Below are 12,795 nucleotides of genomic sequence, written 5' to 3' on the forward strand. Positions count from 1 at the left end.
TCACGGCAGAAAACTGCCCCACCTTAGCCGGGAAACCGAAGATGTTCTTCATTCAGGTAAATGGGGCTTTGAGAGAGAGAGAGAGAGAGAGAGAGAGAGAGAGAGAGAGAGAGAGAGAGAGAGTTGGGGTATCTGAGAAACAGATCCGGCTCGCTCAGGTACGGGAGATTATTTGGTTCAGGCTCTCCTGCATAATTATGACACAAACACACACACACACACACACACACACACACACACATATATATATATATATATATATATATATATATATATATATATATATATATATATATATATATATATAAATTTCTGGCTCACATCAGGATCGAACCCAGGTCATTCAACTGAAAGGCAAGGGAGCTGCCCACTAGACGTTCATATATATATATATATATATATATATATATATATATATATATATATATATATATATATCTTTTATATAATAAGACATGTAATATGAATATATTTTACTGTATATAGATATATAATATGAATATATATATATATGTATATATGTATGTAAAGAAATATATGTGTATACAAATGTATACATATGTATATATATATACACATACATATATATTCACTTCTGTTTGTGTGTGTGAGTGTGAATATGCGAGTGTATAAAAATAAAACCAGACACTCGCTTGTGAGGCAATGAGGTGGGGGGGAGATGGTGTAAGAAGGAGAATCAGTACCCGCCCTGGATCTTGCAAGAAGGTAAAGAGAGTAAAACAGTCAGTAATCTGATATCTTCAAATTTTTTCTCAAATCTTTACTTGACAACCAAAAACTTTCTTTATTCAAGGCCTGCAGAGGGGATAAAACCGACGGAGGAGTCCTGGTGAAGAAAAGAAAGGCCGCCATAGTCACTGATCATGTGACCATTACTCCTAAAACAGAAGAATATTCGATTCCTGTGTATGCTGATATGCTCGTCATGTGGGCAACATACCCAGGTCAGTTGACAAAATCACTTAATTCCTAAGTGACTCTTAACTCACACTTTATTCCTAAGTGACTCTTAACTCACATTTTACTCCTAAGTGACTCTTAACGCACACTTTATTCCTAAGTGACTCTTAACTCGTTCTTTATTCCTAAGTGACTCTTAACGCACACTTTATCCCTAAGTGACTCTTAACTCATACTTTATTCCTAAGTGACTCTTAACTCGCTCTTTATTCCTAAAAAGTTAAGTATACCTTAGTTTAACCAGACCACTGAGCTGATTAACAGCTCTCCTAGGGCTGGCCCGAAGGATTAGACTTATTTTACGTGGCTAAAGACCAATTGGTTACCTAGCAACGTGACCTACAGCTTATTGTGGAATCCGAACCACATTATACCGAGAAATGAATTTCTAACACCAGAAATAAATTCTTCTAATTCTTCAGTGGCCGGCCCGAGAATCGAACGCGGGCCTAGGCGAGTGCTAGGCGAGTACGATATCGACCCATCCAATGAAGAACTTTATTCCTAAGTGACTCTTAACTCACACTTTATTCCTAAGAGACTTTTAAGTCACACTTTATTCCTAAGTGACTCTTAACTCATATTTTATTCCTAAGTGACTCTTAACCCGCACTTTATTCCTAAGTGAATCTTAACTGGCTCTTTATCCCTAAGTGACTTAACTCACACTTTACTATTCCTAAATGACTATTAACTCACACTTTATTCCTAAGTGACTCTTAACTCACACTTTATTCCTAAGTGACTCTTAACTCACACTTTATTCCTAAGTGACTCTTAACTCATACTTTATTCCAAAGTGACTCTTAACCTTACTTGCTGTTGAGAGAGAGAGAGAGAGAGAGAGAGAGAGAGAGAGAGAGAGAGAGAGAGAGAGAGAGAGAATTTGTATTATTATAATCAAAATAATTCCAAGAAAAAAATATATATTTTTGCTCTTCGGTCTGGGAAGTCCACTGAAATATTTGCATTCAGGGTTCCTGCCACAGAAAAGTTTAATATAGGTCAATTACAATAAGAAATCGATTATTGCCACAGAAAGATTGTAACATGTCATGATTTCCATTTATCCAGGCATGTCCGCTTTCAAATCCCCAAGGTTCGGGGAGGAGACAAGCGTATTCATTCACTTCCTGACCAAGGTTCTCGACGAGGAAGGCAGCAGGGAAGATTTGGCATCCATGCTGCTCAGAGTTACTCGCGAAGTTGGCATCGAGTACGAGTCTCGTTCTACGAAGGAGGATCTACATAAGAAAAAACAGATCCCATACACGATGTCGACACTCATGAGGAAAGTCAAGTTCGTATAGAGACTATGTCTTGCTTCCATCGATGTTTACAGAACATCCGACTGTGCAGGACTCTACTTTCTCTTCATTTACAACCACTTTCACGCGTTACTGACCAACTTCCTCCATCTCGCTCACCAGACCAGAAAAATTACATTCTGTACAGCATTAAAAAAAATTAATACAGAGTTTTCATAAAAGTTTATATGACGCAAAATGGATTAGATTACTTGAACGTAGTCAGGAAATATAAGAAAAAAACACAATAATGTCCATATAATGCCATAAATATTACATCAAGGGCTTTGAAAATGTCAGTTTTGTTTTTCATATTTATTTTAAATAACACGAAGAAATGTATATATATAAAAATATTAAGAAAACACCGTAAGGAATTTTGAAAAAAGTTTTGTAATCATGTAATGTTAGGAAGATAACGTTGCGCAAATTACTTCGTAAAACAAACAGAGATGGCACAATGTATGTTTCTCATCAATAATTAGGTTATAAAAATACTGCACAAAATGTTCTTAAAAGAATACTATGAGTATTTCCTTGAATATGTTATGATACAATTGAAGACGATTTTATGGTAAATTATTCTTAACTATAGCAAGGTAACCTCATATACGAACAAAATATAAATAATTTCCCTTGCAGTAGAAATTACTTTTAATTCAACGTTCCTTATTTACACAAAAAGTAGAGATATTGTAAAACAAAACAAAGCTGAGCACTGCAATAGGCCTAAAATCTGCATAAAGCTACAAGACACTTTACAGTAATTAACCTTGTACTGAGAATCCCTTAAAATGAATCGTTGATAAATGTTTTAACTAAATTTATCAGTAATAAACGGTAAATCTCTTAAATTTTCTACAATGCGTTATTAAAAATATATGTCCCTCAAATAAAAAATGTATAAAAACATCTCATAATATGACTAATAATATCAGCCATCTTTCAAGAGGATTTTTTTTTTCATTCCTGCTCGCTCTTTTTATAATTTGTTCCTGGAAGCTTCCTATTCAGATCAGGAAGAATCAGAGTCGTAAAAGGAAACCAATAAATCAATGACTGTCTCATCTACTCAGTTGAATTTAATTTCTAATAGGAGGTCAAGGCAACACTGAACCTTCGGAGAAATATATCCTCTCTTTTCGTAGAAGTAAAAAAAAAAATCCATACAGTAGTCTATGTTGTAAAAATCTTTGGTTTCTACATAGCAATCATAGATGAAGTGCTTACATTTTATTTATCTTTGTTTTTCAATTTTCTAATTAGGGTACCGCTGAAACTGTACTGTGAAACCATCTAATCTTTAAAAATATTACTCCTAACACCTTGATATATCAATGTCAATTACGCAGTAGCATGCATATTTTTGTATACATACACGTACATACCTAGAAGCAATTGCATATTCTCATACATGCTGCTAGTTCCGTTCTCAGCTAGTACTCTGCTATCCCCGCGTTCGAATCTCCGACCGGCCAATGAAAAATAAGAGGAATTTATTTCTGGTAATAGAAATTAATTTCTCGCTATAATGTGGTTCGGATTCCACAATAAGCTGTAGGTCCCGTTGCTAGGTAACCAATTGGTTCTTAGTCACGTAAAATAAATCTAATCCTTCGGGCCAGCCCTAGGAGAGCTGTTAATCAGCTCAGTAGTCTGGTTAAACTAAGGTATACATAACTTAACATACATGCTGGGTTGGTAATAAAGAAAACTGCAGAGCTTCAAATTATCACACAGCGAGTTAAAAAATAGAATGACAGAGCTAGAAAACAGATTGAAAGCAGCATCAAAAATACGTCAACACAATCTATAAGTTAAATAAACATGGTTTTCTTTATACATGCTGCTTTCTAGCAAACAAATCTTAGCTTGAAAAATGGGAAGAATATCAGCTGAAGATATTTGCATTCCTGCAACTGCTTTAACTGAATTTCAGTCTCACGTGTTTACTAAAAGAGCAATGACTGATTCCTCCCAAGAGCGAGAGGCCCTAGAGGAATAAACTAAATATAAAATTTAGGCCAAAAGCCAAGAGCCGGGACCTATGAAGGCATTCAGTGCTGAAAGAGAAGTTAACAGTCTGTAAGAGGGTTTGGAAAGTGTAACAGGAGGAAAACCTCGCAGTTGCACTGCGAAACAATTTTTAGAGAGAGTAGAAAGTCGGATGGAGGAAGGAGAATATGAACGGAGGTACAGTAAAATAAATGAGAGGTTGCAGCTAGGGCCCGAAGAGACGCTGCAAAGACCCTTAAGTAATGCCTAGAGTGCACCACGTGAGGTGCACTGCAGCACTAACCCCTACGGAGTGCCCCAGAGGAAAACCAAAAAGCAGTCAGTGCCAAATTCATCCTCTTTTTACTGAAAAGTAAAACTTACCTTAGTTTATGACTTCAAAAACTGTACTTCTTACAAGAGGCCTTTGCTGTCTTAACTATGTACAAGTTTTCATTTATAACTGATACTCAATCTTTCATACTCCTTCCCAAGTTTTGGCTTCGTTTGTGATGACAAAATACTCTTCAAACTCCAATGGTAATAAAAATATCAAACATTCACTTAAATTCAAATATTCACTTAACAAATTCAAGCATTCTCTCAACAAATTCTAATATTCATTTAACAAATTCAAGCATTCTCTCAACAACTTCAAATATTCACTTAATAAATTCAAGCATTCTCTCAACAAATTAAAATATTCACTTAACAAATTCAAGCATTCTCTCAACAAATGCAAATATTCACTTAACAAATTCAAGCATTCTCTCAAAAAATTCAAATATTCATTTAACATATTGAAGCATTCACTAAACATATTCAAACATTCATTTAACAAATTCAAGCATTCCTTCAACAAATTCAAATATTCACCTAATAAATTCAAATATTCACTTAACAAATTCAAGCATTCTCTCAACAAATTCAGATATTCACTTAACAAATACAAGCATTCTCTCAACAAATTCAAATATTCACTTAACAAATTCAAGCATTCACTCAACAAATTCAAATATTCACTTAACAAATTCAAGAATTCTCTCAAACAAATTCAAATATTCATTTAACAAATTCAAGCATTCTATCAACAAATTCAAAGATTCACTTAACAAATTATAGCATTATCATAACAAACTGAAATATTCACTTAACAAATTCAAGCATTCTCTCAACAAATTCAAATATTCATTTAGCAAATTCAAGCATTTCTCTCAACAAATTCAAATATTCATTTAACGAATTCAAGCATTCTCTCAACAAATTCAAATATTCATTTAACAAATTCAAGCATTCTCTCAACAAATTCAAATATTCACTTAACAAATTCAAGCATTCTCTCAACAAATTCAAATATCCGCTTAACAAATTCAAGCATTCTATTAACAAATTCTAATATTCATTTAACGAATTCAAACATTCTCTCAACAAATTCAAATATTCACTTAACAAATTCAAGCATTCTCTCAACAAATTCAAATATTCATTTAACGAATTCAAGCATTCTCTCAACAAATTCAAATATTCACTAAACAAATTCAAGCATTCTTTCAACAAATTCAAATATTCATTTAACGAATTCAAGCATTTTCTCAACAAATTCAAATATCCACTTAACAAATTCAAGCATTCTCTCAACAAATTCTAATATTCATTTAACGATTTCAAACATTCTCTCAACAAATTCAAATATTCACGTAACAAATTCAAGCATTCTCTTAACAAATCAAATATTCATTTAACGAATTTAAGCATTCTCTCAGCAAATTCAAATGTTCATTTAACGAATTCAAGCATTCTCTCAACAAATTCAAATATTCACTTAACAAATTCAAGCATTCTCTTAACAAATTCAAATATTCACTTAACAAATTTAAGCATTCTCTCAACAAATTCAAATATTCACTTAACAAATTCAAGCCTTCACTCAACAAATTCAAATATTCACTTAACAAAGTCAGCAATCTCTCAACAAATCCAAATATTCACTTAACAAATTCAAGCCTTCACTCGACAAATTCAAATATTCACTTAACAAATTCAAACATTCACTTAACAAATTCAAATATTCACTTAATTAGGTCAAACATTCACTTAACAAATTCAAATATTCACTTAACAAATTCAAATATTCACTTAATAAAGTCAAATATTCACTTAAGAAATTCAAATATTCACCTAACATTCTGCACAAAGATCAACTAAAACTTCATGATTCATAAGACGTTGTTTAGCTTTGTATGCTAAAAAGCCTAATGTTACCAGGGATTAGCTGCTATTATTACATTATCATGGAATTCTGCTTGTAAGGTCATGCGAATTATACAGTGCTTATTTTTATAGTAACTTTTTTTTCATTTGTCGAGAAGAGAGACACGGTAAAGGATGAATTATTATTATTATTATTATTATTATTATTATTATTTGACGGTAACAGACCCTCTCTCAAGCATGTCTTGTTAAAGAGAATGGCAGCATCAGTGGAATTGATTTTATATATGGTCTCCTCAGTTCTTCTCATTATTTTCTTCTCATCAGGGCTGATATTTGTTAATAAATGGCCGATGTTCATAGTCTGTTTAAAGAACTGGTTTCTTGAAATACTAATTTTATTGCATATGAAAAATGGAAGTTAAAAGTGGCGTCTGATCGCCGTAGAGTTCGCAAATTACAGAATCTGGAAATCAGGATTATTCTCGTGTAGAATCTTCGTCGTTGTTCTAAGGGCGTAGCGGAACTCCAACAAAGATTCTAAACGAGAATAATCCCGATTTCCAGATCCTGTAATCTGCGAACTCTACGGCGATCACACGCCACTTTTAACTTCCATTTTTCATATGCAATAAAATTATTATTTCAAGAAACCAGTTCTTTATCCAGACTATGAACATCGGCCTGCTATTAGCAAATATCAGCCCTGATGAGAAGAAAATCAAAAGAATTGAGAAGACCATATATAAAATCAATTCCACTGATGCTGCCATTCTCTTTAACAAGACATATTATTATTATTATTATTATTATTATTATTATTATTATTATTATTATTATTATTATTATTATTATTATTATTATTATAAATCAGTAACAAGACTACAGTTACATTTCTGGAATTATGAGGAAAACGCAGAAAACCTAAGTTATCCAGATCATGTAAGAAAATCAACTTAACAACACTCACTACATACTAGTGCTCGTGGAAACGACGGAAGTAAATTGGTGAAGTGAATTAGCAGTCAAGGCTGAATAACATACACAAAAGCAACAACGGCCAGGTGTTCTCTTAAGGAAGGAATTGTTAATATCATAAAGGTAATGATGCAGGCTTCAATTCAAGAAAAATAATCACAAGTAAATAGAATATAAATTGATTATAAAAATGCTTCATACGTGAAGGATTTTGTCAAGGGGGTTTGGGAACCTGACTCCAATCATTCCAGGAGTAAGAGCATAAAAATTTCACGTGAAACTGGCCATATTGTTTTCTTTAAAGGCCTTACATGATGTGCCAAGAAAAGGGGTTTAAATGAGGCATAGGTCATCGAGCTGAATATTTTCCAGAACACATACTTCATCCACTGAATCGTATAACCTGTCTTATTTTAAAGGGTGCGTCTGTCATCACCTTGGAGGTGAAGCCTATAATCACTGCTTGATCAATATTGCGTAACATTCACACCAAAGATGTGGAATTTTCACCGTCTTCCTGTATTTCTTGATTCATGCAAAGTAACTATCTTCATTCTAACTGAATAATTCTCTTAGCTGAAATTTTTTTGATAACATGTGAATTAAGAAAAAATATTTAAAAGATTATTGATAACCACCTCGTCTTAATGGAAATAAAAAAATATATATGAAAGTATATTACTAACAGTGACTCACCAAATTATCAGTGGACTGATGAAAAGGAAACTAAAGTTCTGAAAAAATATAACGGGAAAAATAAACATAAGGAAATAATGGATGAAAGGCAAATTGGATAAATTACAGTGAACAAGCAGCCTACAGAATAACAAAAGAAGCGAGATTAGGCAGAGTAAAAATCATTACTAAAAGCAAAGCTAAAAAGTAACCCCGTGACAGTCTATGATAATATAAACGCATAATAAGATAGGCTACATGCATAAAATATGAAGAGTAAAAAAAAAAAAAAAAAAAAAAGTAAAAAAAGTCGATAACAAAACCGCTTATGTAATTACATGAGCGAACAATATGAGATAATCAAGTAGAGATAATGAGGCAAGAAAACAAAACAGAAAGAAAATCCTGCACGAGTGCAGAAAAGGCATTTTAAAAACACTTAACAACTGAGGGGGAGAGACGCCATTTACGCTATCGCCTTCATAATGTGATTAACCCGCGTGGTGGGTTAGCTGCTGCGCTTAATAAACCCTAATAATCCGACCCCTTGTAATAATCCTAATTAGCTTTAATTTCACCTAAGTGCTGCAGGATATAAGTTTATATTCAACGTTTATGGCTGAGGGATTCATGCAATGGTTCGTGAGAAGGTGAGCTGGCTGGGTTCAGTTCAAACTCTGAGGGTGGAGAGGTAAACACTTGGCTCGAGAATAAAGGCGGGTTTCTCTTCCATTCTGCGCGTTTGATAAACACTTCACGCAGACGCGTGTCATAAATTTCAGACTCGACATGTTTCTTCGTTTTATGATCGTATGTCCAAAGCGCATTTCTTTGTCCACATATTTTTGACAGAAACTACTTTCTTGGTCTCTATTTTTGACGAACGCTTCAAGAAAACACATAACACACGCTTGTCAAAAATGTTTTTACTAGTCAGAAAATTTTTTTACAGAAATACTTTCCTTAAGTAAAAATATTTTAGGTAAACATTTCATGAAGACACAACACAAATTCTAGATTCGGCGTCTCCCTCATCCTGTCCTCACTTGTCAAACATGTTTCCCTTAGCCAAAATATTATGCAGAAACGTTTTTCCTTAGTCAAAATATTGATAAACAATTCATGAAGACGCATTACACTCAGTGAGGTCTTTCTCTTTTGTAATCGTAAGCGAGAAACGCTTTTCTTCATCTATATATTTCGACAAAAACGTTTTTTCAGTATGAATTTTTTGACAAACGCTTCATGACAACGAGTGTAACAAATTCTGGACAATAATGTTTCTTCATTTAATACGCATTTGTCCAAAACGTACATCTTCTATAGCAGAATGAGAAGTAAAACTCTTATTTTTCAGTCTGCATATTTATGACAAGCGCTTCATAAAAATGAATCAAAAAAAAGTGCTTCTTTATTTGTATGCTCTTGTCACGAGCGTGTTCATTAAGTCTGAACGTTTTTTTTTACAAAAGCTTCATGAAAACTCAATAAACAAATTGTACACTTGCTGTGTTCTAATCTTCTTTTTCATTCCGCATTAAATCGTGAAATGTGTCCTCAAAACGAATAAACTCATTCTTAAATCTAAGTTGTTTTAATTTTGGCAAGTATCACTTCTTACTGCCTCCTTCTGAATTACTTTTCCAAGCACGCGACAACTATGTACGTAACCACTTCAAAACAAGAAGCATTAACTTCTTATTCTTCATTTGTTGGCCATAAACGTCACGAACAGACACGTAACCACTTCATCATTCAAACCACTTCGTTTTTGTGCTTAATGTCTTTTCTCTTACAATCCATGTATTGAGTTGCTAAACGCTTCACGAAAACGTACACTTCAAGCGTTTTTTTTTATCTACGCTGCTAAAAGACATGGAAAATGTTCATAGTTCTTTCGTAATTTAAATGCCTTTTGAGGGTGCAAATAATTTACTTGAAATTTATAGCACTTCTGGTAAGTTTGTCAAACAGCCTTTGTGTTTGCCAAAGGTTTCACATTAATCATATTCCTAGTGAATATTTCATTCCTCGTGTATCTATCAAAAGGTTTATTAAACTGTAAATTCATTCCAAACTCAACTTCTTTTTCTATACCCAGCACTTCATTAAAGTGTAGACTTTTTGTTAAAAACTTACTGCTTTTGGTATTTCAAGCGTATTAGGCATACTCATCTTAGAAAGCTAATAATTTACAAGACATTCAAACGTTTCCATTACACTCAAAACATTCCAAGAAATTATCAGGACGTCAATGGACTATAGGAAATAATATGCCAATACCTGAGTGAAGACCCGTGACTGAAATTTATGCATGAATCAAAACTGAAAGCTGAACCGTCATGCAAAACGTCTTGAAAAATGCCTGTGGAGAAGGATTCAAGACCGCCATCCTGGAAAAAGCCTCACAACGGCATACGTTTCAAATGTGGTTAGCTCAATTCTGATGCTGTTGATTAATCTTAGTAGCCCTTGACAAATTGTCCAGCCTGAACAGTTACTCATTTATTACGAAGAGGCACTGACAACAGAAACTACATATCCACTAGCTACAGGCATGAAGAAAAAAATAAAGGAAACAGCTACATGTCTCAAAAAACGAGCATCATCTCTCCCAACATGTAAAAACATCAGACAGAACTAAACTATAGTTAGCCTTGCATATAAGAGGAAAAAGATTAAGCCCTTACTTGAACATATATATAATAAATAAATAAAAAATATATATAATATATATATATATATATTATATATAAATAAAAAATATAACATATATAATAAACAGTATATATACATACATATATATTATATATATGTGTGTGTGTGTGTAAATAATATATCACTACAACGAAGCCTTGAAAAAGGACCAAGTTATTAACCATTGCACGTGACGTCATGAAAAAACTGTGGGCCTCGTTCATACAGCTGGGCAATTTTGAACTTAACTGAGCTCCTCTCGCCTGCCCTCTGGATACTAGGGCAATCAAATTAACTTGAGAAACACTCTCCACTGCAATATTCAATGTTACTACCATTAGACTAGTTGTACCTCTGAACTTCGAAAAAGAGGCAAATCGTTTTGTAATATTGGATGCCTTGTAGATCATCCGCAAACGTCTCCTTCCATCGATTGGTGCAACCCATACTTTTCACCAGAGCCGAGCGAATATTAACCATAACCTTCGGTTTTACCAGCAAATAACCTCACCATCCTCGGCTCAGACAGTGCTGACATCTACGAGGTGCGGGGAAACCATTCTGAAAGGGTGAAATGCTTCTCTAAACCGCCATAGTAGGAAATATCTTTCAGAATATGTCCTACGGAAAAGCTATGGGACAGCACAGAAGAAACTCAACATTTTTTTTTTTCTTTAAAAAAATTAATTAAAAAAGATAAAATAAAACAATTCATTCAGAAGTTGCCTGTACCCTAAAGTCTTTCTGTACCCAAGAAAATAGTCTCCCCAACTAAACAAGCGTCTCAACCTCCTTTCTGTCACCTGTCTTCTAAAAAAATAATGTAGTCGGAGATCACTTAAGAAACACCCATATGTGCCAATACCAGGAGGGCGGCACTGTCATTCTGACCCACGAAGCTGCCCATAAACTGACAATTTCCGAGGGACTTTGTATTTAGTCAACATCTAAACGCTCCTGTCTTTAAGGACATTCAACCTACTCTGCCTCTGGTCAATAAATATTATTTATTAACTTCATAAAAGACCCTCTCCTACTCAACTTGATAACTGATGGTGACATTCTAGATTGGAGAGGAAACTAGTTTTAAAAACGTTATAGCAATAAATTCATTAAAAATCTGGTACTGTCTTGAGATAGCTTTCAACAATACAAATAACTGATGAGAAAATAATTAATTCAGATATTGCCCTTTCCATTCTGCAAGAGTATGTGTTGGTGGGTGGGTGAATGGGCAAGAAGCAAATTGTCAAATGAGAGAGAGCTATGGTTACTTACATCTTCCAAGACACTTGATCGCTTCAGTCAACAAACAGCTTTATTTATGGTCCGTTACTTATCACAAGCACGCAATCCTGAAAGAAAAAGAAAATGAAAACATGGAGCTTGCAGTTCGCAATGTTAGTTAAAACTGAAGCTTCAAATGTGTCTACGAAAGTTTGAGATTTCTCTTCCCATTTATATTCATCTTCTCCAAGAAACGAAGGAACATAAACTTCACCAAACTGATAACGTCATAAATCGAGTTTGATCTCCACGAAAGATTTAACTTACTAGAAGTTTTAAAGTTAGGCAGAGTCGATAACATCGTATCATGCTTAACACAAATAACTCAAGAATATCAAACGATCCTTCAATTCTCACATACTCTAAACTAACAGGATGCATAGGCCTAAGATAAAATGAAAATATAAATAAATGTAGTGATACTCCCAGTGCCTATTGCACTGTAATGTCAAGGGCTTCCATCATGGTTGTTAGGCCACTCTTATTTCCTCCTCCCCTCTTTCTAGCACCAAGTCTGGGCTTGATACGGACACTGGGTTGCCCGACCGAGTATATTTCTTTATCTAAAGATAAAAAAAACACCCTGTTAACGTTCTCTTTACTGTGCGAGTTAGAAGAGGGAAAAAACTCCCGCCCCTTCCTCCTGGATGCCATTTATCTCTTC

The 12,795-nt window shown here is 34.0% G+C and overlaps 1 protein-coding gene and 1 long non-coding RNA gene across 6 annotated transcripts in view; one reads left to right on the top strand and one right to left on the bottom strand.

The window, feature by feature from the left end:
• Positions 1-3,237, top strand: part of LOC136847729 (caspase-1-like) — a 12,419-nt gene extending 9,182 nt beyond the window's left edge. For all 5 annotated transcript variants that reach the window (XM_067119588.1, XM_067119591.1, XM_067119589.1 and 2 more), the window contains exons 6-8: positions 1-56; positions 815-965; positions 2,056-3,237. The exon at positions 1-56 is cut by the window's left edge and continues 138 nt beyond it. In XM_067119588.1, coding sequence (XP_066975689.1) covers positions 1-56; positions 815-965; positions 2,056-2,291 — 443 coding nt within the window. In that variant the 3' untranslated portion in view covers positions 2,292-3,237. The remainder of the gene's footprint in view (positions 57-814; positions 966-2,055) is intronic.
• LOC136847730 (uncharacterized) overlaps positions 1-12,200 on the bottom strand; it is a 31,807-nt gene extending 19,607 nt beyond the window's left edge. The window contains exon 1 of the long non-coding RNA XR_010855816.1: positions 12,123-12,200. This is a non-coding gene — a long non-coding RNA (uncharacterized lncRNA). The remainder of the gene's footprint in view (positions 1-12,122) is intronic.
• Between the last annotated feature and the right edge of the window lie 595 nt (positions 12,201-12,795).

This window comes from Macrobrachium rosenbergii, chromosome 17 (assembly GCF_040412425.1).
Source record: "Macrobrachium rosenbergii isolate ZJJX-2024 chromosome 17, ASM4041242v1, whole genome shotgun sequence".
In the NCBI taxonomy this organism is placed as follows: domain Eukaryota; kingdom Metazoa; phylum Arthropoda; class Malacostraca; order Decapoda; family Palaemonidae; genus Macrobrachium; species Macrobrachium rosenbergii.